This window comes from Adiantum capillus-veneris, chromosome 26 (assembly GCF_014529385.1).
Source record: "Adiantum capillus-veneris isolate H3 chromosome 26, ASM1452938v2, whole genome shotgun sequence".
In the NCBI taxonomy this organism is placed as follows: Eukaryota; Viridiplantae; Streptophyta; class Polypodiopsida; order Polypodiales; family Pteridaceae; genus Adiantum; species Adiantum capillus-veneris.
In genome coordinates this window covers 48,702,876-48,729,797 of record NC_140956.1, presented here as the reverse complement: position 1 = coordinate 48,729,797, position 26,922 = coordinate 48,702,876, and the positions used below count along the sequence as shown (strand labels likewise).

At 45.1% G+C, this 26,922-nt stretch overlaps 1 protein-coding gene across 1 annotated transcript; it reads left to right on the top strand.

The window, feature by feature from the left end:
- Positions 1 to 538: 538 nt before the first annotated feature.
- Positions 539 to 26,922, top strand: NUDT2 (nudix hydrolase homolog 2). The gene is made up of 8 exons (XM_086501344.1): positions 539 to 808; positions 24,453 to 24,518; positions 24,708 to 24,845; positions 24,934 to 25,011; positions 25,104 to 25,154; positions 25,239 to 25,273; positions 25,446 to 25,554; positions 26,272 to 26,922. Exons 1-8 carry the CDS (start codon positions 641 to 643, stop codon positions 26,485 to 26,487), a joined length of 861 nt encoding a protein of 286 aa, XP_086357470.1. The 5' UTR covers positions 539 to 640; the 3' UTR covers positions 26,488 to 26,922.

Genomic DNA, 26,922 nt, shown 5'->3' with positions numbered 1-26,922 from the left:
TGTCAAGAGTGAGGAGCTTGAGAGTAAGAGGGGCCATGCTGCAGCGGCACTGTTTTACTAGTATTAGTAGAAGAAGGGATGGCATCAATGGATGTGTGGCCTTTAATGTATTGTAAAACCGACAAATTTTCCATTTTTTGACATAAACTCGAAAGAATTTTAAATGAATTGTTTTCTCAATGGTTGGGAAAGTGATGCTCGTCTCACACTTTTCCACCAAGGATTTCAGGCCTGCTTTAGAAGTGCTCACGACTGGTTCACACTACCCTTCGAAAAGACCCGAAAAGAGCTTCCATTTAGGCTTTTTGAGCCAATTGATCGAGTAGTTGTCCACCCTTGGGCAGCTCGACTGAGCAGAAAGAACAGCCTTTGCTTGGGCCTTGTGTAGTGTGAACTGCAAACCTTCCATCAGCTCCATTGGTTGGTCCATGGAGGGTCAGCATGAGCAGCGTGAGAACAACCTTCAAATTGGGTTAGTGCCCCTATTTTGAAATTTGCACTGGTATTGAGTCTGTTAAAAGCAAAGTGTCATTTCCTTGTAAGTCAGATCATTTAGACGTTGCTACTGATCTCGCAGGTGTGCGCGACCGTGCGTGGATGTTGCAAGCAACAGCATCTACTCTCTCCTCCTCCGCCTCTTATGGACTCGGACGCCAGCTCTGCTGCTCCGCCAAGTGATGGAGCTGTGCTACTGGCTGGGGAAGACGATCGGTTTGGGGGCTTCATCATCGATCCTCTCGGCTTGCCCGCTCACCCCCCTGACTTCCTTGCTGTTCTTCGAACATCTCTTGCCCATTGGAAAGATCAGGTAATTCCTCTCTCTCTCTCTCTCTCTCTCTCTCTCTCTCTCTCTCTCGCTCTCTGTCACACACACACACACACACACACACACACACACGCACGCACGCGCGCGTGCACGTTTTTTTTTCTAAATCTTGATTGAATTTACAAGTGGGAAATCCCAAATAGAGGAAAACCGTCAATAAATAAGAGGTACAAAAGACAAAGCACCATGGTGCTCTTCTGAAAACTAGAAACAATCAAAGTAAATCCTCTAAGCTTCAAGAGAGATGAAGCGAAAACTTGAAGTAAGGGAAAGGGTCAATTTCCATGCCATGAAACATTTGGGAGTTATGACGTGCTTGTCCAAGCGAAAACTTGAAGTAAGAGGGAAAGGGTCAATTTCCATGCCATGAAACATTTGGGAGTTACGTCGATGCCATATGGTCCACATAACCCAAAATTTGACCCAACTGAAGAAGACCTCAAACGAACCCTGTGGCTGTTGGAGGACTCTAAAAATTCAGAACCATTTGTGAAAGACGCTAAAGGGAAACCGAAGGTGCAATGCAGAGGACACTTGCTTGATGAAAGTCTTGGAGTAGTGGCAATCCCAAAGCAAATGCGTCACGGTCTTGTCAGCTACATGACATCGGACACAAAGAGAGAAGGCGATCGTTCTTTGCCACCACAATTGAGACTTGGAGAGTGCCATGAAACTCAATTCATGCACCAGACTGCAGCAAAGTATAAACTGAGCCAGCCGATATGCAGTCCAACCTAGTATTGGCACGATTCCAATTCGAAAGCTAAGAATCCGCAAGCAATGGAGGCACCGGGGAAAGACCAGCAAACAACGGCCTAATTTGCTGCCACAAGTGGTGATAATGAGGTTCCGGCTCATATCGAAGAGCAGGGGAAAGAAGAGAATCTGCCCTGAGTCATCCACTACTTGATCCACCTGGCACACCCTTAATGTGAAAGAAAGTATGCTTGTTGAGGAGAGCGTGAACCATAGTGAGAGAGAATGCTTTACTTCAATAAATGCTCTCCAACCTTTGGGAGTTACCCTGAAAGGACTGGTGACCATGCCAAGACAAGTGCATGGTAACGGCCTTCCAATCAGCAACAAGAGACGAAGTAAAGGGAATATGACCATCAAGTTGCCCAAAGATGACATCCCAATATGAAGGGTGCTAGTGACCAAAGGAAGGCGCGACAATACCACCACATAAATGTGAATTTATAAGCTGTTGTTGCTCCACCAAAACATGCAAGAGCATGGCTTTTGTGGCGAGAATATGTCAACGTAAATCCAAAATACTTAGCCCTCTTTATCGCTTAGATGTGCATAACTTATTCATAGATAAAAACCGCAACCCTTTCTTATGGGTGATGTGCGCCATAAATGCTCCAGTATGTAAGACATAAGAGACCCAAGGCACTGCTAGGGCCATGATAAAAGAGGTAAATAGAATTGTACATAGGCCATCATAATGCATTGGACAAGTCATCATAATGCAGTGGACATTTCTGAGACGTACATGCAATGGCCAGGTTGACAATTTCCAATAGCTTAGCTTTAATTGCAATCTTTGGAGCACCTAGTCTAACTTCTGTGCCATAGAGACATTCCAGCCAATCGGATAGCCCAGATGACGTACTATGTTGAGAGGAGGAACAATCTCCTTTGGCCAGAGAAGCTTGTGCCAATCGAATACTTTTAAAGGCAATAACTTGGATTTTTGAAAGTTGCCGTGCAATCCAACTGCCAAACCAAATAAATGCAGGGCATGCATAATCTGTTGTACATCCTCCTTATGGTTCCTAGGTATGAATAGAGAATCATCAGCATAGGTGTGTCCTATGAATTGTTTCCTAGAAGGTAATGCCAAACAATGCAAACGGCCAGAAGAAGCGAGGGCCTCAAGATGCAACAACAAAGGGTGAGAAGCAATTGCATAAAGTAAAGCACTAAGTGGACACCCTTCTCCGACCGAACGTCTCAAAGCCCAAGGGTCTGTGAAAGAACCACCCAATAGACTAGCTGAAGTACTTTGAGTATACAAGAGACGACCACCTGCAAAATTTTCGGCCCAAATTCTAGCCTGTGAATTGTTTCCGCAATGTAATCCCAAAACACAGTATCGAAAGCCTTTTCAATGTCAAGCTTGCATAACCAATACATCTTGCTAAGTGTATTTCGCATATTCTATGCCAATGGCAACATGCTCGAGATTATCAGTAATGTGTGGACGCGGTATGAAACCGTATTGAGATTGGTGAAGTCCTTGATGTAGGTAATCTTTAATGTGATTGACCATCAATTTGTAAACCACCAGCATAAGAGTGATGGGCCGCTAGTGAGAAAAATGCTCACAGAAAGCTTGCTTTGGCAATAGCTTGAGCAGCCCTTCTTTCCAAGAAAGGGGGACATTCTGCTTTTCCCATGCCTTATTCATCATAACTAGTAATGGTTGCTTAAGGTGATCCCAAAAGGAGAGGAAGCATTTGACAGTAAGCCCATCCCAACCAAGAGACTTCCATCTACCTAGGTCCAACAAACTTGCATGCAACTCTGCCTCCATGAAAGAAACTTCTAAATTTTGCGCCTGGTGTATGGAAAGGATTGGAGCAACATACGATAGAAAAAGATTGCGTGCTTGTCTGGCTTCTTGTGTAAGAGGGGACGGGGCTTCAAAGATCTTCCCAAAATGAGCAACTAAAGCCTCTGCTAACTTCTGCAGAGAAGACGTCCTCTGGAAGTTTGACTCTTTTAATATCTTGCGATTGATGAGATTGATGCAAATGCTTGAAGGACTGTTTGGAGGTACAACTTTATCAACAAAAGGATGTTTCCGTGCATGAATCTGCCATTTAATCAGTTTTCACTCATCATTATGTCGTATAATCGTGCGGGCTGAAAGTAGTGCATTAAGTTCAGCCTCCGAAAGTGGGAAAGAATTGGCCATATGCATTGATAGTTGACATGCATCTCTTGCGTGCTACAAATTGCCCTGCAGCTGAGACATATAGTACTTGCCATAGTCACTTTGAACACGCTTAAACCACGTAGCATCCATATCCATATGCATTTGGGAGATAAAGGACGGAATTATATCCATAATCATATCGCGGAAAACTTCATGCTTCAGATATGCATTATGGGCATGTAAAAGCCGTTGTGTGGGCAAAGAACCGGCACCGAATGACGGGCCAAAGCGTGAAGTCAAACATATGGGAGCTACACACACACACACACACACACACACACACACACACACACACATGCAAAGATGATAATAACGTCCTCGAAATCATTTCAAGAGACCTCATAGATCTGTCCTATTGGTCTTGAACTCAAGACCTAACACTCAAAGAGAAATGGGATAACCAATCTACTACACTTGAAGGTCGTTGGAATGGTTCCAAGAGACCTTATAGATCAGTCTGTAAGGTCTTGAACTCAAGACCTATCATTCAAGAGAGAAATCTACCACACTTAAGAAAGAACTAGTATGCCTTGATTCGTTTGTAGGAAGAGTGCTTTTATATCTTTTTGGCCTGCTAGTGACAAAGGCCTAAACATTTGATTGAGTTCTTTTTGGCTTTGGAGATAAGGGAATGATAGCTTAAGTGGATACCATCAAATAATTGTTCCTTCTGATGAGCGCGCGGCGGTGTGTGCAAGTGAAAGAGCACGCGAGGAAGTGCAGTGTGTGTGCAGAGAGGGGAGGCGAAGACCAGCAGGAGAGGAAGCGCTAGTAGAAGAGAGAGGGCACGCTACACATGAGATGAGGGGAAATGATAAGTGAGTTAATTTACTCACTTGTTCCCTTTATTAAAAGTATAGGACCAATTTATAAGTTAGTGGCCAAGTTCAATGTGAACTTGGCCAAAGGTTAGTAACCTTTAAAATATACATTAAAGGGGGCCATTTGGGCCTTTAACCCAACAACTTCCCACTTAAAGGCATAAATGGCGCCTTTAAGCTACGTGACTCCCACCATCTCTATGCATAGATGATGTTGTGCTTTGGGTAAGCACTTAGTGAGAGCATCGGCTGGATTTTGTGATAGATGGACCTTAATCAATGTAATAAGGCCATCCTCAAGCACTTCTCGTATGAAGTGATACCGCACATCAATATGCTTTGTGCGTGCATGAAACATGGCGTTCTTTGCCAGATATATGGCACTCTGGCTATCACAACCAAGCATAGGTGCCTTGGCAGGCAAACCAAACTCACTGCATAGTTGTGCTAACCAAATAGCTTCTTTGGAAGCCTCAGTGGCTGAAATATATTCAGCCTCTGTCGTAGACAATGCAACAATCTTTTGCAATCTAGAACACCATGAAACAGCACCTCGCGCAAGAGTAAATACATAGCCACTTGTGGATTTCCGTGTATCCACATCACCAGCCATGTCAGAGTCACAAAATCCCTTCAACTCCATTGGTTCTTTACCATAGCAGAGGCATTTGTTTTTAGTTTCTTTCAAGTACCTCATAATGGACTTCACTGCATCCCAATGCAACCTGCCTGGATTAGCCATAAACCGGCTCACAACTCCCACTGCATGGGCTATGTCAGGCCTAGTAGCAACCATAGCATACATAAGTGAACCACAAGCTGAAGCATAAGGCACACTTTGCATGTCATTGGCTTCTTCCTTTGACTTGGGACAATCATCCTTGGAGATTTTAACATATGGCTGTAATGGCACACCAAGAGGCTTTGCTTCAGCCATGTTAAATCTGTCCAGTACCTTTTCAATGTACTTTTCTTGTGACAAATACAATAGGCGCTTGTCTCTTTGCCGTGTAACATGCACTCCAAGTATATGTTCAGCTGCCCCAAGGTCTTTCATTGAAAACGCAGATTTCAGCTGCCCTTTAAGAGCATCAACAGTGCTTCTTTTCTTTGCAGCTATCAACATATCGTCTACATAGAGCACAAGAATAATAGGGCTGCCATCCTCATCACGTTTGATATACAAACAATGGTCTGCATGGCTTCTTTTGTAACCATGTTTAAGCATGAAGCGATCAAACTTCTTGTACCACTGTCTACATGATTGTTTCAGCCCATACAAGCTTCTATTGAGCATACATACCAAATGTTCCTTGCCAGGGATGACAAAACCCTCAGGTTGCTTCATGTAAAGCTCTTCTTCCACATCACCATGCAAGAAAGCGGTATGTACGTCCATTTGGTCCATTTCCAAATCAAGAGCATCCACAATGGCAAACAATACACGCAAAGTGGTCATCTTCACAACAGGAGAGAACACTTCCTGAAAGTCTATGCCCTTGGTTTGAACATATTTCTTTGCAACAAGCCTTGCCTTATACTTGGGTTTTGCATCAAAAATCTTGATTTTATACACCCATTTGTTAGGAATAGCCTTCCTTTTTTTGGGCAATTCAACCAAATCCCAAGTATGATTAGCATGCAAAGCTTTAATCTCTTCCTGCATAGCAAGCTCCCACTTGTTGCTGTGCTCACATGTCTTTGCCTCTTTATACGTAAAAGGCTCTCCCTCATCTGTCAACATAATGTAATGCAAAGAGGGGTCATATCGACTCACAGGCCGTCTTTGACGAGTAGACCGCCTCACCCAATGATCCACATTATCCGGCAATGGGTTTACATCAGGTGCCACTACAAAATCATCAGTAATGGGCTGTTGTACATCATTTTCAGCATTGTTTCTTGGCTGCAAGTGCCCTTCAGGAGCCTCAATTTGCTGTCCAACATCATCTGGCTCAAACACCATTGGATCATCTACATTTTCAGCCATTTGTGGTGCATCCTGAGGGTCAAAAATAGGCTTAACAGGTGGCTGGTCATGCTGAAATTTCACCCTTTTATGGTCATGCTTTGAGGCACCAAAAATGCGTAAGTGATCATATGAAGCAGGCTTGCCAGACCAAACCTCTTCAGGGATGTCACCTTTCAAAGACATGTGAGGGGATCGATTGCATATATACACTGCAGTTTTCAAAGCTTCTCCCCAAAATCCATGAGAGAGATTAGCTGTGGACAGCATGCATCTCACCCTCTCACAAAGTGTCCTATTGAATCTTTCAGCCACACCATTAGAAGAGGGGTTGTATGGCACAGTAAGCTCCCTCATAATGCCCAAATTTTCACAAAACTTGTTAAATTCAGCACTTGTGTACTCCCCCCAATTGTTTGTACGCAAGCATTTTAGCTTTCTACCAGCTTGGGTGGTCACAAATGCATGAAATCTCTTAAACGCAGCAAAGGCTTCATCCTTAGACTTAAGCAAATAAACCCAATTTTCCTAGAATGATCATCAACAAAAGAGACAAAATAACATGCACCACCCATAGACTTAGTAGGCATGCTACATATATCAGAATGTACAAGATCAAGCACACAAGATTTACGAGAGACACCAGAGTAATAAGAATGCTTTACTTGCTTGCCATATTGACATTCATTACAAAAATCAAGCTTTGTGCCTTTAGCATCAAGCTTGTTCAAAGTACAAAGCTTAGAAAGGCCCTTTTGGCTCATATGGCAAAGCCTCTTGTGCCACAACTCCATGTGAGAGTTAATTTCAGCCAATGCAATAAACTTGCCAAACACGGCCTTTCCATGCATGCAGTAAAGTGTCCCTTTCTTTGTGCCCTTTACAATCAACCTTGAGCCTTTGGTCATTTTCCATGATCCTCTCTCAAACAAGATGCTGTAACCATGCATATCCATCTGACCAACAGAAAGCAGACTCTTCTTGATTCTCGGCACATATCTAACATCATGCAAGACAAGCTCATTTGTGCCATCTATGGAGAGATGCACAGTGCCAATACCCTCAATGGAACATGCATGATTGTTTCCAAGGTATACATGGCCACACTTGCCTACATCAAAAGTAGAGAAACACTGCTTGATAGGAGTCACATGAAATGAAGCACCGGAATCAACAATCCAAGTCTGGGACAATGCATCATTGACAGTCAAAAAAGCATCAATAAGATCACTCTTGGTGATCTGCATGTCCTGTGAATGAACATTTAGAGAGGCATCAAAGTCATAAGCATCATCATCTGACAAAGTGGCACACAAGATGTCCTCTACATCTGACAGCTCCTCAATCACGACACTAGAAGCCACATTGGCCTTCTCTTTGTCCTTTGAGCTATCTTGTGCATCTGCCTTGACTTCCTTCTTCTCTTTCTTTTTGTCTCTGTCATTCTTTTTCCTTTCTAACTCAGCTTTATAGTATTTGCAATCGGGTTTCTTGTGACCTTTTCTGCCACATTGATAGCAAGTCACATCACCCTTGCCTTTGCTTGCATTTCCCCTTTCTTTACTCTTACTCTTACTCCTTTGTGCATAAGCATTCTTCTTTTTTGTCCTGCCTCTAACCATGTTGGCAGAGCTGCCTCCCTCTCCACTTGCTTTCCTCCTGATTTCTTCATTTAAGATAGAACCCCTAACACCATCAAAGGTCAAATTGGGGTTATTGGACAACGAAACCACCAAAGTTTCCCATGACTCAGGTAAGGTCATAAGGAAGAAGAGAGCTTTCAGCTTATCATCAAAAGGGGGCAAGCCAGAATCCTGTAACTGCAACAAAGTACCTGCAAACAATGACAAGTGCTCTGCCGCGCTCTTGGACTCATCTAGTTGCATGCCAACAAGTTTTCGCATCAAGTGCACTTGGTTGACAGGCTGCGTATTTTCATACATTCCCTTTAACTTCTCCCACACATCAAAAGCAGTCGTGAGACCTTTCACATCAATGACGGTCTCATCTGTCATGGCCATTTTAATGTATGGAACAGCCTTCCTGTTCATGCTAACCCATGCTTCATCTGCCATATTTTGTGGCTTCACCTATTCAAGTGCCCCTTAGCAATCCTTAAGAAATAGGATTCCTTGAATCCCGTCTTTCCAAAGATCAAAGTTGTACCATCGAACCTCCTAATCTCGAAGAGGTTCTTCACATCCGAAGAAGATGAGACCATAGTTGCACGAAATAAGAGGGATAATACGCTGAATTTTTGGGCAAAATGCGCAAAAATCGGAGTATAGCCTCACAGAGATGTGCACTACAGCTCCAAATGGTCACAGGAGCAATTTGGGGCAAAATAGGTCGATTTGGGCACGAAATTTAATTTCTAAAATTTATGCGCAGGAAATTTCAGCGAGCGAATTTGTGCTCGAAAACAACAAATTTAGTTGTTTTTAGCCTCAGAAGACATACATAAGGCTAATACACAGCCTTTAGAGGCATGTAAGCGCAAAAGCCCCAATTTGTAGCATCAAAATTACATGAAATTGAGCCACAAATGGTCATACATAGCCAAAATTTGTCAAATGTGCGTGGATTGCATCAATTTGCACTTTCCCCAATGTAATCGCACCATAAAAACACTTGCAAAAACCTGCGTAAATCTGAAATTTGCTTAAAACACCTGTTTTAGGGCTTGTTTTTCAGCAATTTCAGGGTTTTTGGGTAGCGGGAACTTAGCAAAAGTATTCCCACACTTTAATACATCATTGTAAATCTGAAATTTGCTTAAAACACCTGTTTTAGGGCTTGTTTTTTTGGCAATTTCAGGGTTTTCGGGTAGCGGAGACTTAGCAAAAGTATTCCAACACTTTAATACATCATTTGCAAAACCTGTATTTTGCTGTTTTTGACCTAATTTCAGCCCGTTTTAGGTCAATTTTGGTTGCCAGGAGCTCTCTAGTGTCCGGGGACAAGTCCTTTGGCGACGAAATTGCAAAATGTCGCGTGAAAGTTGACCTTCTTGGCTGAAATTCAATGTTTGCAGGTTTGGGGGCAGCGTAACCGCGAAACGTTTCAAGGCCGAAACGTTTCACCCCGAAACGTTTCAGTCCAAAATGAGAGCGGAGTGAAACGTGAGACTGAAACGCGTGTTTAGCGACTTTGAAACTAAAACTATGGTAACTTCTTGTTAGTGAAACGGTTTGTGTTTCACTTGGTGAGCGAAACGTTTCAAGGCCCGAAACGTTTCACTTGTATTTACCTGCCGAAACGCGTTTCATGGTGACGTTGTTTGGGGGCAAACCCTAATCGGGCTTTGATACCAGTTGATGAGCGCGCGGCGGTGTGTGCAAGTGAAAGAGCACGCGAGGAAGTGCAATGTGTGTACAGAGAGGGGAGGCGAAGACCAGCAGGAGAGGAAGCGCTAGCAGAAGAGAGAGGGCACGCTACACATGAGATGAGGGGATATGATAAGTGAGTTAATTTACTCACTTGTTTCCTTTACTAAAAGTATAGGACCAATTTATAAGTTAGTGGCGAAGTTCAATGTGAACTTGGCCAAAGGTTAGTAACCTTTAAAATATACATTAAAGGGGGCCATTTGGGCCTTTAACCCAACACCTTCTTCAATGTTAAATCTTGAGATTGAAAAAATCAAGACTAGGTGTCCATTGGCCTTGAGGTTGTCCAGGTTTTGGTCACCTCTTGCGTTTCCCCGACTAGATCTTGTGACTGAGGGCTTCTTTGTGGCTACGCTTGGCCTTTTGGGATTCTAGGCATATTGGAGGGATTGTCTAGATTCCTGAAGCCCTACCTGGTGACTAGTCAGGCGTAGGAGTGCTGCCAACTCAGAAAGCCAGTGTCTTCCTCCAGTTGATCAGTGCTCTTGATGCACAACAAAACACCTCAAGAGCCTGCTCACACTTGTGCAAATTGGCCTCATGACCCTCCAAGTACATGCTTGAGTTGTCAACAACCTCAACGTCAAGTAGCTCGTCTCCCCTAATAGGGAGCTCTAAATTACGCAAGCCAACCTCCTGTGAAGTCAAAAATATGCTCATCGCCTCAGCATAGAAGAGAAAGAGGAAAGGGGCAAGAGGGCAACCCTGTCTAACCGAATGCGTGAGTAGGAAGCGTTCCCCTCTTCCCTCTGCCAAGAGCACTTGACTGTGCGCATATTTGTAGAGGATTGACACACCTGTGATCCTAGCATCTGAGAACCCCATCCTGCGTAGAGTGCCCTCCAAGAAATCCTAGTCAACTCTGTTGTAAGCCTTCTCAAAATCAAGGAGTATCACAAATTCCTCACCTCGGAGACACGCGAGGGTAGATGCCTCCAAAAAGGTGAAAATGGTGTCAAGGATACTACGCTCCTTGACAAAACCTGTATGGGTCCCATGTATAATGCTCTCAAGTAGCGGTTGAATCCTCAAACTCAGAGCCTTTGCTAAGATTTTGTAGGTTAAGTTGAGAATGGTGATGGGTCGCGATCGCCACTGCCGAATGGTGATGGGTCTCGGTCCCATGTATAATGCTCTCAAGTAGCACCTGAATCCTCAAACTGAGAGCCTTTGCTAAGATTTTGTAGGTTGAGTTGAGAATGGTGATGGGTCGCGGTCGCCACGCCACTGCCAAATCTCATCCAAGGAGCCTTCCTTCTTGGGAATAAGGTATATCAAGCCCTCACTCATGTTGTTAGACATCTCTCCACTGTGCAAAATGTAATGGTAGTCGCTACAAAGATCCGAACCAAGCATGTCCCAATACTCCAAGAGGAAGCTCGGAGTCAAATCATCCTCCCCTGGACAACCACCTCGGGGGAGTGCCCTGAGGACCTCATGGAGCTCCTCTAGCTAGAGAGGCAGCTCTAGTCTTTGATGCATCTCCTTAGTAACTAGGCAAGGCATCTGTGCCCAAACTTGCTCTGTGTATGCATCGTGGCGCTCTGACTGTGGCTCGGTTGACAGCATATCACGGTAGAAGTCAGTAGCAACTGCACGCATATCCTTAGGCTTTGAAGCAATTGACGCATTGGGTCTCCTCAACTGGTTGACATGGTGCACGCATGGTGGGGCCCCACAATCTCAAAGAACTCCCCATTAACTCTGTCGCCCAACTGGGTCCACTGAGATGCCTGCCGATGAAAGGTACTCATGACGCCTCTCCTCAATGCTAGTTAGCTCCTGTCGAGCCTGCTGCATCTACTCCTCCAACCAAGGAGTGTCTGGGTGGTGCTCCTGCATTCGCTGCAAGGAAGCAATGTCCCGTTGGAGAAGCTTCTACTCCTCCCTGGCCGTAGCCAAGCGAGTTGCAGACTCCTAGAGGAAGAAGCGACTCAGCTCAGCAAGTCTAGAGGCCATTCTACCAGCAAGGGTGCCCTGAGTGCCAAGACTCTCTGCCCAAAGTGCCACCACCCGCTCTCTGAGCTCTGGATCTAGCAAGATCCTCTCACGGATGCGCACCATTGTACTCCCACTCCTCTGTCTGTTTGTCACAGTAAGAATCACTCGTGCATGATCTGAAAATGTAGTCCCTGCCAGAATACAAACAGATCCTCCCAAGTCACAGATGTGGTCACTGGTGTAGAAGCGATCTATCCGAGATAGATTCACTCCTCCTTCTCTGCGGTCAAAGCGAGAGAAAGATAAGCTGTCTGGGGGCCGCACAAAGCCTGCATACTGCCAAACATATGAAACCCTCAAGGTCATACATAAACGCTCCCAAGCTGGCAACTCAACCCTGTGCACAGTAGCATGGCTACCTCCGATCCTATATGTGGGGTCCTCCAACATGTTGAAGTCTCCCCCGACACACCACTGCTCTGCATGCGGCAAGGACTCTACAATATGTGACCAAAACTCAGCTCGTGCACTTGCTACATTGGGCGCATAAATGTTTAGGAAGCCCATGAGGCAACCATGAACTTGCATAGTAATCCAGTGGCCCTGCCTGGCACAATAATACCTCCACCCACAATGGCCAGCGGCCATGAGTCTGCAATAGTCATAAATACCCCTCCCTAAATGCCTCCAGGCCCAAAAGCAGCTGACCAAAATTTCTCATAATGGCCACGCAAAAACCGCAGAATGTGGCTCTCACAAAGATGGTGCTCTTGAAGCATAAGAATATCAATCATACCACCCACAAGGCATCGTGGAAGCTCCTGACGCAAGCGACCCCTCTGACACTGAAACTGGGGTCCACCTAAATTTTGCACATTCCATGAGACGATCCTCATGGAGTTAGTGAGAAAAAACCGATGGTGCAATAGCAACCAACCTCGCTATCTTCGAGGCCGGCTTGAATAGGGAGTAATCCGTATTTGAGCGACCCTAAGATAATCGTGATTGTAGAGTTTGTCCAACCCAGGCCCAGGAATAGCGTACCGTTCGTCGGGCTACATCCTCTGTCCAGGAGTCCTTATGTACATATACATAGCAGGGTGTACTCGGTGCTTCAGCGAAAAAGTGTACCACAATGTGCCTACATCCTGCTGTATCCGGTGGTGTCCCAGAGAACTTGGCCAACGGCCACAGAGTTTGTATCAAATCTGTAACCTTCAAGTCTCTCGTGTGATGAGAGAACTCGAGAGCTTGAGCCTGAAGCTAGTCCATCAATGAGTCAAGAGTCCACTCAGTCTGGTCCCTGCCACACAGTGGGAAGGAGAAACCAACCGTTGTGTCCATGGCTTCTGCCCCTCTAGCTGCTAGAAACAATACGTGGACTTTGAAGCAAGCCGCCTCAAAGTCAAGAGAGGAATCGCCGAGAAATCGTGTGGTCGTAAGCAAAGAAGTCCCACCGGTGACGGATGTCGAAACTAGTCAGTCCTTGAGGGACCGCTACAAAAGGTGACGTCTACACCAACACGGGCGTCCATAGGAATGGCTGCTCGTCTCTCGCTAGGCGGCTCGTGACCTCCTAGCTGCTGTCGATGAATGTCTTGTCCCCTGAGCCGGCTGTGAGGTAGGCGAGGGAGTGGATGACAGAGCAGGGGGGCTAGTGGGTGGCATGGGAGGGGAGGGGACGGTAATGGGGGGGATGGAGGTGATCGAGCCCGGGGGGGGGGGGGGGGGGGTGGGGGGGGGGGGGTAGGGGCAATGGGCGGAGCGGGATGAAGATGGGGTGTCGGTGGCGAAGCTAAGGTGGAAGGGGTATCTGTGGGCTCGTGCTATTGTAAGGGGTTTAAACGGTTCCCTGTGGGAACCCACTGTTGCTGGCCTGGTGCAGATTGACCACCAAGGGCGTCGAACTGACGTGGTGGTCCTTGGTGACGTCGACCACGGACCTGCTGCAAGCCCTCCTCCCCCTGGGCATCAGTTTTGGAGGAAGAACCTGCCTGAGCTCCCTGTGTCTCTGCCTGCTGGGCCTGGCCAGCCTTAGGAGGCTGGGTCTAGCTCTGTGCCACGGGTCGGGGCCTCCTCCGTGGACAGGGCTTTGCAAGATGGCCCATTTGTCGACAAATGAAGCACTTATTCAGGAGGCCCGAATACTCCACCTTCTGACAGAGCCAACCACCACTCACCCAAGATAGTAAAACGACCTTCCGGATGGTGCGGGTGTCTCGAACTAGAACGTGTATTATAGGTGTCTGCTATCTTGGCAGTGATAGAAGCTGCCGAGAGAGGTGTCTCCAAGACAGTCCCTATCTTGGAAAGTAAAGGGAGGTACTCTCTAGTCGGGCCGGGGAAGCAGACTGAGATGGGTAGGTTTGTCTCCTCGACAAGAGCATCGGTAGTCGGATCAAAGCCATGGCGCCACTGTCGAAAATGAGCTCTGATTGCTCGGATGGCCAAGGGGCTCATCGCAATGACCTTGGAGATCTCGGATGTCTCAAACTCAATATGATAACAACCGCCCCGAGAAACTGAACGTCGATGATCTTTCCCAAAGACGGGCTTGAAGGAGATCACACACTTTTCCTCTGTTGGGTCGGGTGCCAATGATCTTGCAGATAACTGCACTTTTGCCTCTAAGCTTGCTTGCTGTGTCGGCGAAAGAATAAGCCGGATGGTGGGTTCAACAAGGTCGAGTGAGGGGGAGTCAAGTCCCTTTGTGGCGGAGCAGAATCCACCATCTGTGTCTGCTACTGTGACGGCGAACGAGGTCGGGGGGAGAGTGGTCTTCAAACTCCTCCAATGCTGAAGGAGGGAGAGAAGCACAACTGGGAGGGGCGGAATGGGGTGGGACGAAGTGGGAGGCTGTAAGGCCAAGGGCCTGTACTACTTAAATGTGGATTGGAGATCCTAAATTGGGCTAGGACTATAAGAGCCAAAGTGCCCATATATAGGGTGGTAGGGAGGTGGATCTCTCATGTCAGCCTCTGGGTCTCATAGTGGTATCAAAGCTTCAAGCTATTTTGGGAAAAGAGGAAAAGAGGGTGTGGTGCTCAAGGCTTTTGCATGCATGCACAAAGGGGGGGGGGGGGGGGGGAGGGGGGGGGGGGGGGAGAAGGAGGAGACGAAGAGAGTCTGTAGCTACAGGTACAGGAGTTCTTGGTTAGGGACGAGGTCGAAGGTCGACCTTCACCAAATTGGATAACTTCTCTCTTGTTGCGGTTGCAGACGCTTGCTGAGGAGCTTTCATCACTGTAGGTATGCAGATTTCGCAACACAACTCTCTCTCTCTCTCTCTCTCTCTCTCTCTCTCTCTCTCTCTCTCTCTCTCTCTTGCGCACCTGCCGGCAACACCATAGCTCGTTGAGAGCTTTTGGGTTACATTTTGGGCAGCGCCCGACTGGCCAAGGGCCAAACCCTTTAACTCTAAGGGGGTTTTCCCGCCTTAGAGTTCCTCTGTGTTCGGGAAATTGAAGCAAGGACGGAAATTAACACTGAGAAAAGATTCTTATGCAATCTTCAGCTCCGTACACCGAGAAGGCATTGAATTGACTGCATAACAAGTAGCCTGATAGGGTTCGTATTGCATCTATATTTATTTACAACGCTTGTTGACGGGCGGTTTTCCAACATTGGCTTCGGCAATCAAAGCCGATTTGACAGCCAAACGAAGTTGACCGGTTTCCAAAGCGAGTCGGTATAGTATCAAAGTGATTTTTCTGAAGGCTACGGCTTTGTTTTTGGTATTGACATCATCTTTTGGCGGTTTCATGTAATGTGCAGCGGAAGTGAATGATGGTATATGGCTCAAGATGAGTGATCAGTGGGTGCTGAAGGTTCCTTTTGCTGATGGGAAGGGAGAGCCTTCCTTGACTTAATGAGAGAATGTGCAATGACCAAAACAAGAGAGGAATGCAAACTGCGAATGAGAGTGCTAGAGAGAGAGATAGGAGACGACACCAGATGGGGTCCCAAACCCCCCTCCAAGGGCCCCCCTCTCTATTGCTAGAGAGGTATTTGCTTTAGATTGCACAAATTTTGGTACAATGCTTCTAGATGCTGTGGTACTTGACGACAACGACGACGACGACGACGACGACGACGTCAAGGCTGAAATCTGAAATTCTAAGATCCAATGCTGTGGATCTGCTACTTCTGCAAGGCACGGGCTGATCTGCTACAACTGAGGCCTGCAAGGGCTGAGAATCAAAAACGCTACATGGTTATGGCAGAAAACAGAAAATGCTGGCTGGTTGTGCTGAAAACTGAAAACGCCAGGCTGATTTGGTGCTCGAGTCGTGACAGTGTGGATCTGCAACAGATGCTGTGGGATCTCGCGAGGCTAAGGGCTGAAAACTGAAAACGCTGGTTCTCCTTGAGAAAGTGCTGAAGATCTTAAGGTCTGCAAAACGCTGAACCTCCTTGTGCCTTCTTCTTCTTTTGCTTCTACCGAGCGCCTTGGCCTTTCCTTTATAGCTATCTCAAGCTGGGTCGAGCAAGCAAGGGGAGGCCTCCATGATTTGATTGATAAATATGAATAAAGGCACTTATTAATAAGATGACCTTATAAGAGGTGTTTCACATGCAGTCGGAAAATTGGGTCCTATTGTCACAAAAATACGGAAGCGAACACTGACTATTAAATGCAATTTATATACTCAAGAGACTTTGGAGAGAAAGAGAGAAAGCTTGACACATCATTGGCGACCAGAAGATGGGTTGGTCCCCCCCATAAAGAGAATTTCTTTAGTACTAAGGGAGAATCTTTACAAGCACAAGAACGGGGCAAAAGCCCGTCCTCTATTCTTTCTTGTCCTTTTTCTACTTCTGACTGAGAGAGTAGAAGAACTGCTCTCGGACTACTGAGAGGATCTTTCCTCTTCTATGAGATTTTGGGAAGCTCTTGTAGGCGAGAGTCTACCTTTCACAAAACTCATCGGAAGCTCTCATAAATGAGAGTCTATCTTCCGCTAACTGTGTCTCTCACATAATCATTCCTGCAGTCAACCCACGAAAGAAACATGCAAAACGCACGCACACACGCTTGCTGTAATTTTATGCACATAACCAGAAATTGTTACCTGAGCACGTTCCAATGCCGAAATGGAGGTCCTTTTCGCGATGGAAACGCTCCAAACTTTGTGTATGTGTAGAGTAGGTAGAGAGGAATAAGATTCTATTAAGACTTTGCTGAAATTCACCCTAATACAGGTGATTAGGGGCTGAAAACAAAGAATTTGCAGCAGCTAGACGAGGGAGAAAGAGAGTTTTCTACTTCTCCACAGCTGCCTACAACCATGAGAGGCCTTGTTCTAGGTGATGGGTGCTCAGAGGCTCCACATACACCACAAGGTGATGCTCTCAAGCTTCAATGGAGAGCTTCACTGCGTAGAGGACGTTCAACTTAGGGGGGGGGGGGGTAGTGCATTGCCAACCTGGCAAGAGGGGGAGGGGCTGCTCTCATATAGCCAGCCAGAAGAGGGGGCGCTAGCTAAAAGAGAGAGAGAGAGAGAGAGAGATTGCATGGGTAAGTGTGCCAAGTGGTACACTTGATAATTAAAAAACCATTCAACTTTTGACTTTAAAAAGTCCTATGCTAATTAATGAAATGTGCAATTAAGTGCACAACTGCACACATAGATGCAACCAATGAAAACGTCAGCTGCTTCCCATCGCAATGTCGTACCAGCACTGCTCTGGCATTACCTGTTCGCACTTGTCCGGCCATTTGGTCTAGCATAGACAATTTAAAATAATTTGATTGACTTATCCTAAGGCCGTAAAAATAATTCAAGCCTCAGGGTTATTGTTGTTCCAAGGACCCCATCTCATTCCTGTGCTTGCACTAGCGCGCGTAATTTTCTGAGTGTGAAATCTGAGGCTACTATCCACCCCTTCATTGAAGACCCGATTTCCCAATCACTAGGGCTTCATGGTATTTTCTGCTAGGGTCTCCCTGAGGTGTTCTGGCCCAAACTTGGGCGCACCTGAGGCCCCAGAACTTCTAGATCTATTCTGATGTGCACACAACTAATTAGATAATTCTTTTCTTGTAAATACATTAATTATTTACAAAGTTTGACATAGTTACACCTCTGGCGGAAAATTCTCATGCTATGGGTTGTGCAATCAGAGGGTATGCAGCTACTCTAAGTGTGTGGACATGTACGACCTGCGTACAGGCTCACAAAGGTGCCATAACATTGCCTAGGCTACCTAAACCCTAGAAGTAGGAACAACTTGTCCACATGCACATAGGGTTAAATGTGCACGTGACATCCCTCCCTTTCAACGTGAGGTACTCGTACTGAGCTGTATGGCGCCCGTAGAGTCCGCCAACAACTTATGGGATCCTACGAAGTACTCGTCGCCCACTCCGCTGCGTAGGTAGTGCGATACTTGAACTTCATGAAAGTCTGCAATGCTTGCTTCTTTGGGCCGTGCCGAAAACGAACAGAATGATCTGCTGCGGCTCCAATGCTTCAACTTCGTCTCCGCTGAGGAATATCCGTGAAACCACTTCAAACACAAAACCATAAACATATCCGTTCCATGTCGAGTGACTGGAAAAAGACTATTCTTCCTAAATGATTGTGCATGAAATGTAGATGAACAATGTGACGGAGTGCCAAACCGTTCACCAAACACATGCCAAAAAGGTGATCGAAACTTGACTTGTCGTCCTAAACCTATCACCTGTGGCAAATCACAATGGAAATGCCAATGCTTGATGGACGATCGTGCTTGTGCTTTCGCTGTGACTGTGTCATCCAAAGAAATCAACATGAAAAATCGACTGACAAAACGGACAATTGGGAAACAATGTGAATTCCTTTAAAGCAAACTCTTCATCTTTTCTAGAATGATCTGCATTCATCCGTGCTCGTCCATGAGTGAATCATGTGTATCGTGCAATACGGCATGCTTGTGAAAAGGGGACACATAAAGACGGTGACAAAATTCAAGAGACTGTCATGAATGAGAAACTCGGACAATGCCTACTGACTAATCACGTGAAGACAAAATACTTCCTGAATGGGTTCTTTGGACCTCGACTCAAGAGTCAAGATCGATCTTGCGTGACTGATCGTATCTGCAATTGGGTTAGCTTCACTAGAAACACAATTATCCAAACCACCAAATTGCTCACAAGACTGGAACCATCTAGCTTGATGGTCACCCCAAGGTGTACTCGGTACAGACGGGAGCAACTTGAAGACTTGATGGTCCTTACAAACAATCACAAATCTATCATGCAAAATACGTGTGTCGTGCTTCAGAGAAGACATGAGAGCAAGAGAGTTCTTTTCATGCAATGACTCATGCTCTTCTAGACTGAGGGACTCTGTATTGAGAGAAACAATCATAGTACGTGTTTTATCATCTTGTAAACATGAGAGTGAGAGACTAATGGCAAAGACGGAATGTTCTTGTCACAGCAGAGGACCACGTGAGGTGCTCCTTCAATTGTGAGAGAAAGAGTGCTGTCTTTTTAATCAATGCATGGGTTATACAAGTGCTTGACAAATCAACGATGTGACTTACAGGCTGAAATTGCTTGATGCGTGGAAGATTCATAATGCGTTTCACGTGAGTCTTCTAAGACCCTTCGTGCGGGATGTGCCAGATGAGGATCAACCAGAAGTTGAGGAACTTAATGAGATCCTGGTATCGGAGCAAGTTTTGGCACATACGGATAGAAAAGTTAAAGGACAAGTTGCAAGACGCTACTTGGTGAAGTTCAAGAACTATCCGCCTATGGATGCAAACTGCCAGAGTCACCAAATGTATTGCAGCTTACCTTGAGGCCTTTGGGTCACAACCTACTTATGCCCCAACCCAACGTGTGCAAAGGAGGGGTAATGATAGAGCTAGCACATCAAATGTACATATGAATTCAATGTAATAGATGGAAAGGACAAAAGTATGAAGGTCTCATTAAGTCATGTATATCTATGTGTTACGACCCTTCTTGCGGATACATGCGATGATAAAAGAGTGCTAACAACACAAGATCATCAGTGGCGTGTATTTATGGTATGCAATCGAGGACATTTGCGATTTCAAGAGGGGGGTATGTCATGAGGACGTGGCAACTGTTAACTATGTCACGAGGACGTGGCAACTGCTAACCTTAGTTATTCATTTCTTTCCAATGATTTTTGTTTTATTTTTGAGACCCTCTTTTTAAAGTTGCAAATGGTCAGACATTGTATGGCCAATGTGAACGGTAGTTTCACCCGCAGACGGAAAGTTGGTCGGCATTGGAATTTGTATAGTAAGAGGATGTCTTGGCTCAGTCCCCCCGTTGCACTTAGCAAGTTGGTGGATACTAGGAACTGAACTCAATAAAGGCACAAAGTCAAGGTGGGGTCACCATAAGAAAGTACCCGACAGTTGGGTCACATTGCATTTTTGGATGCGGTCCCAATGGGGTTAGATGGTCAGAAGACGAATGGGAGCCCAATGGAAGAATCTCCTAAAAATTAAGGAACTTCTATTTTGGGCCATGAAATCTGTTCGCGTCATTACCTTCGGAATGACAAGGGGAACATTTTAGAACTCTGCCGCAAAGTCAACTGGGCAACCAATCGGAGATTTTTAAGCGGCAACCCCGAAACGGGAAATTGCTTGTAAACGTCAACCATCTGGGATTTACATGCGGCTCGTCGTATTTCTTTTTTCATGTGGATGATTGCACATGCAGGACTTCCAATTGGGACTTGGCTAGCTACTATGGGTCATGATCCGTTATGTACTCGATGTCCTTTGCGACTACATGAGTCACCTGCACACTGTCTTTGGTCATGCTCCTCTTCTCATATAGTGTGGCTAGCAGTTTGCTTTTTACTTAGCAAAGCCGGTGTTCAGCATGGATTTCTCACTTGGGGATCTGTCTCATGGTTGATGCCGATGCCCGGACCGCATCTTTTCTACGAGGGCTCAGACACAGATCCAGCTCTTATGCTTACCTCGACTGGTTATCGGCGAGGGACTTTGGCTATGTTACCACAGATCGCTTGGCAGGGGGATCCTCAGACACGTGATGAAGTTTTTTCAGTCATCACTAGCATTACACTATGGAATGTTTGGAGAGCTCGTTGTCTTCACATTCTCAGTGCGGCTCCACAGCTCCTTCAGGATACCTTCACTGCCATTTGGCTGGACATCATTCACACCGTGATTTGGCAGTGGGATTCTTCCTCAGGTACATCTAGAGCAGCCGAGGCTCGTCGATTTGCCTTCCTTCGGCGTTGGGCCCGATCTCCACTCTTCTTCACACTTACAAGTGGCCAGATTACATGGCATTATGCCCCCCCTCAGTGGTTTCTCCTCCACTCATCACACAGACCACCATGAGATTGTTCTAGTCGAGTTGTCACTATAGTGGCTCTCACCCTTACATTCAGCTTGTACACCCCACGTGATAGGCTATTTTGGCATCCGCTGGGGATTATATTGTACTCAGTAATATACAGCCCTGATTTTTCCGAGAGAGAGAGAGAGAGAGAGAGAGAGAGAGAGAGAGAGAGAGAGAGAGAGAGAGAGAGAGAGCTTCCAGTTTCGGGCTACAAAGTGCGGCCATGCATGGAAGAGAGAGAGACAGAGAGAGACCAGAGAGAGAGACTGCGAGTTTTGATTCCACTGAAGGGTGGCAGGCTGTAGTACCTACGTAATACCTGCAAATAAGCATTTTTTACTTACGAGAATTGAGATTGTTGGCACGTGGAGTGCCACCATCTAGAGAGAGAAGAATCTATGTAGATTTTCCTCTTCCAATTTTTTTAAAAAGCGTGCATACATACTCGTGTATAGTGCCTCTGAGGCAAAGTATTTACAATATATATAGCAGGTGTTTGAATTGTTACGGGGACATTTGAATGCCAAATACTTTATGAATGTCACGACAGTCCAAGTGCAGGGCATCCGGATATTAAGAAGACTTATACTCTCGTACGACGAGAGTTTTACTGGCAGGTTCACATGGCTATGTTCAAGACTATGTTTTGCATTGCCAGAAATGTCAGATAAATAAAGCAGAGCGCCTGAAGGGAGGAGGTCTCTTGCGTTTATTCGAGATTCTTTATGGTAAAGGGGAAAGTATCTTTATGGATTTCATTGTGGTTTGGTACGAGGTCATGACTTGGTGTGGGTGGTCATAGACCGGTTGACTAAACTTTGCAAGTTTATTCCAACCAAGTCTACAATCAAGACTCCAGAGTTAGCCAAGTTTTCTGTGGACAATTTGTACCGCTTGTATGGATTGCCAATTAACATTGTGAGTGATCGTGATCCCAAGTTTAACAGTCACTTTGGAGGGTTGTATTAAAACGATTGGGTAGGCAACTCAACATAAGTACTGCTGATCATCCTGAAACGGATGGTCACAGTGAAAGAGTCAACCAAGTGCTAGAGGATATGCTACGAGCATACATTAGCAAGAAGCAGGCAGATTGGGAAGATTATCTTCCCATTCTTGAGTTTACGTACAAAAGTGCTAAGCATGTTACGACTGGTTTTAGTTCTTTCATGCTCATGTATGGTTTTCAACCCCAGGTCACTAATTACGGTGGGGTTGGCTACTGAAAAGCTTCAATTGGTCAAGGATTTTCTCCAAGGCCACATAGACATGCTGAAACCGGCTCGTCAAAATGTTCGACAAGCACAGGAAAGTACACTGATGAGAAACGTCAGCAAGTTACCTTCATGGAAGGGGAAGAGGTATTTTTGCGTGTGCCATAGCATTCAGAAAGTCTGAAGACTAGGTCAACACCTAAGTTATCTCTGAGATATTGTGGGCCTTTCAAGATACTAAAGCGAGTTGGTGACCGAGCCTACAAACTCTCGTTACCTGCGCACTCTCGTATTCATCCGGTATTTCATGTAAGTCGTTTACGTAAACGCTTGCAAGGGGACGACAATGTCATTGATCAAAAGATTTTGGATGATTTCATTGAACATCCAGTCCAACGGCATGAGCCTGAATGACTCTTAGACTATCATGATTTACGTACTCATCATCATGTGCGTTGTCAAGCTTTAGTCAAGTGGAAGGACCGACTTGAAGAAGGTGCCACTTGGGAAAACGTTACTATTCTTAAGAAGAAATTTCCTACTTTTGTTGTCGAGGACGATAATACTTCTCCAAGGGAGGAGTAATGTAAGGCCAAGGGCCAACCTAGGGGGTCACGGACCTAGGCCAAGGGCCTGGAGTGCTTAAATGTGGATTGGGGATCCTAAACTGGGCTAGGGCTAAGAGCCAAAGAGCCTATATATAGGGTGGTAGGGAGGTGGATCTCTCATGTCAGTCCCCTGGGTCTCATAGGGGCAGCGAGCGGGGGTGGGGCGGATAGGAAGGGGCGGAGGGTAGCGCGCAGCGCGTAGGAGGGGGGGGTGGGGGGCGGGGGGGAGGGGAGGGGCCACGCGAGCAGGTAAGGGGGCAGGGAAGGCAAGTGGGCAGCCGGAGCTGTTTCTTCTTCTCCAGATTTGCCAGGATTCTTGCATTTCCCTAGATAGCTTTTTAGCATCTGCTGTTGACAGAAGGGGTGTCAGAGCATTATGTTCACCTTCTAGAAGCTTTTCCTCTTGCTTATAGGCTTCTTATCACACGTGCACCGGCCCTTTGTTGTAGGTTGGCCATCGGTACCTGTAAGATTAGGAGTTCAGGTACACTTAGGATTTGCACTTGCACTTTGCCCATTTTAGCCCTATTTTGGCCATTCTCATAATGAAGAGGGTTTTTTTTTTCTTGCTTGTGATATCTGAGAGATTTTTTCCCAACCTTGCCACTGTATATGTGGCCTAGGGGGACTCTCTGTCCTTTGTCTTGTATCATTCTCAGAGTTTGCCAGCTGGAGTTATTGAACTCGCAAGCCTTTCGTCCATCTCTCTCTCTCTCTCTCTCTCTCTCTCTCTCTCTCTCTCTCTCTCTCTCTCATTTATTCATATTGGCGATGATTCAACCTTGCCTATGGCTGGCGTTGGTGATCCTCTCTTTTGGTGACGTGGTCTCTCTAAAGCGACCACAAAAGGTCTCTGTGTTTACGTAGATAATGTAGTGATTGAGGTGGTTGATGAGATCTCTCTCTCTAGTGTGGCTCATGATTATCTAAGTTGCCCCATTCTTATTCGTCTTATATTAACTCAAGTACAAATTCTCAGCTGTAAGTCTAATGTTGCAAGTTCAATGTATGTTTCATTGCGGGTGTTCTGACTCTCTCTTTGGCTTGAAGTTGGTTGCAATAGCCTTGTCAAGGTCGAGGGACCAAATTTTTTCATAAATGCAAGAAGTGTACTGTTCGCTGTTACCTCAGTTTAATTCGAACTTCAAGTATCTCATGTACTCCATGAAAGTTCTGACCTACAGCAATCTCACCTTTTCTTCAACCAGAAGCCTACTAATTTGTTTGGAATTTTGACCATAACTTATAATTAAGGAATCTCTTTGCAAGAATGCTGATGCCTTTTGATACAAACCTCGAAGCTTTTGTTGTTTGAACCCTTGGTATGTAGATAAATTTTATCTGATTAAGGCTTGTTATTGAGAAGCGCTTGCTTTTGAGTGCAGTCTAAAAGAGGCATTTGGCTAAAGCTACCAATTGACAAATCGAACCTTGTCCCACTTGCCGTTGAGGTATGATGGTAGTGAAGTACAGATGTATCATTGAGTTATTAAGTAATGTATGACAGGGTGCTGGTGTCCTATGATGCTGCTGATATGTGCAGACCATGATGACCAAATTGATTCATGGCGGAAAGTGGGCTTTAATGGTAGAGCAAAGTTCAGAAATTTATGATAGTCTTGTTGCTTGTCCTTTTGTAGGAGGGATTTATTTATCACCATGCTGAGAAGGACTATCTGATGCTGACATATTGGATTCCGGAGGAAGAGTCTACCCTTCCTGCAAATGCTTCCCATCAAGTTGGCATCGGTGCTATTGTGATAAATGATCAAAATGAGGTATATTTGAACTTGCACACAGCACAAAATCAATTTTCTAATCTCATTGTGGCGCCACTTCTCTTTGATATCTCTAATTTGTGATTAGATTCTTGTTGTGCAAGAGAAATCAGGTCCAATGCATGGCTTGGGGATTTGGAAAATGCCCACTGGCGTAGTTCTTCAGGTGAAGACAGGCAAAGGAGCTAAAATATCACTAGTGAGCACATGTGTCTTAATCGGAGAGTAAAATCTTGACCATCAAACTGTTTGTGGCAGGGTGAGGATATTCTAGAGGCGGCGATACGTGAAGTCAAGGAAGAAACCGGGGTGAGGTTTTAGTGCATTGCAAGTTTTGATAGATCCAAACCTTTTACCTCCTCTCACTTTCTTCTTGTTCTTGCTTTTTGGTAGGTGGATACAGAGTTTGTTGAAGTTTTTGGCTTCAGGTTTCTTGTTCTTCCTCTTTCTAAGCTCTTCTTTTGAGTAGATGGCACGCTTTTTCTTAAAAGTGAGAAAGCAGACCTGATAGAGTAGACTTGTGATCATTTCAGGGTCCTTTTTAGTGCTCTTTTGTAGATTATAATACGACATTCGTAATTTACTGCTTTCTTTATGTAGGCAAGGTCATGATGTAGCATTTGGAAAGTCAGATCTCTTCTTTCTGTGCAAATTACTACCATTGTCAACAGAAATAGTGGTGCAAGAGAATGAAATTGAAGCGGCCCAGGTACAGGAAAATTATTTAATTCTGCTGCTTCTGCTTGCTTGGTATGACATATTTCTGTTTGATAAAAACAAGTGGCTGGACTCAGTTTCCTTCGGCTAAGCGTTCAAAAGGAAAGCTCATTAAATGTGTCTATCTCTACTTGACTATTGATTGGGTCACCCACAAAGCTTGTGGAAAATTACCAAAATACCCTTGAAATATGTGGAAATACCCCTCAAATTTCAAAAATTCCCCAAAAACCCCCAATTTGTACTAAAGATTCCCAAAATGCCCTTAAATAAATTTTGAAAAAAAAAACCCCTAAACACTTCGAATAGACATTATTTTTGCAAGTCTTCATAAGAAGATTGGTTCTCCCTCAGTAGAAGATGATAGACCCAGGATTTCAGATGGTATTGTGGGCTCTGCAGATTGAAGTGTTCATTATTTGTAGACACAACTGCCTCTATTTGTGAGCTCATTTGTGAAAGGTTTATCTAAGACTTTTGAAGATTTATTTCTATTGTCAGAGAGTATAAACTATGCAAAAATTGGATCAATCCATGCAAAATTGGTGAGGGGTAGATTGGAAATTTCCACAAATTTCAAGAGGTATTTTGGTAATATCCCAAGATTGTAAACGTCCATGAGTTAGGTTCAACCTGGGTATATTACTCTCGGGTTTTGGAACCCATTACCATTAGGTTTTCACTGATCATAACCCTTGTCATTTTACAGTGGATACCATTTGAGGATTATAAGGCTCAAGAATTCAACACTTCTAGTATGTTGCTTTCAAGGTTTGCAGATATTGCCACCGCTTCTTGTGAAGGGAAGTACAAAGGTTTTGGTGCAGAAACCCTTAAATTGGGTTTTCGAAACAAGGGGTCCCTGTTTTACCACAATATCCAAGATATACAGAGCTATCACTCACATGTATCTTCCAAAATTTAGGTGATTATGTAGTGGAAAGTGCATTCATTCATTTTTGGTGCAATGACGCCCAGAAACTTCTTGGTTTGGCAGCCTATTGCTGGTGTTTTGCGATGTTCATTCAGCACTTTCAGCAGGAACATAAGGCCTTAGTAAAGCATGAAACTCTTGGGACTTTTTGATTTGTGACCTTTGGATGGAGCTTGTCAATTAGTGCCACATGGCAAGTTAATGCTGGCAAACTTCCTATCTCTTATCAACTAGTCTTTTGTATACGCAGGCCTCTCGGAGAGAGAGTTGACATGTCTTTTCCTATTTTTTATGATGAAGGAAGGGTATTGAGTAGAGGGCCACACTCACTCTTTCTCATCCTCTTTTGTAAGCCATTGTGACTTTTCACCTTGTTTTCATGGTACGGTTGCGGAAATTATAGAGGGCCATACTCACTCTTTCTCA

Coding starts and splice junctions, on each gene's coding strand:
- NUDT2 (XM_086501344.1), top strand. CDS start 641: ATGGACTCGGACGCCAGCTCTGCTGCTCCGCCAAGTGATGGAGCTGTG. Junction 809..24,452: donor TTGCCCATTGGAAAGATCAG/GTAATTCCTCTC, acceptor TTTTGAGTGCAG/TCTAAAAGAGGCATTTGGCT. Junction 25,555..26,271: donor ATGAAATTGAAGCGGCCCAG/GTACAGGAAAAT, acceptor GTCATTTTACAG/TGGATACCATTTGAGGATTA.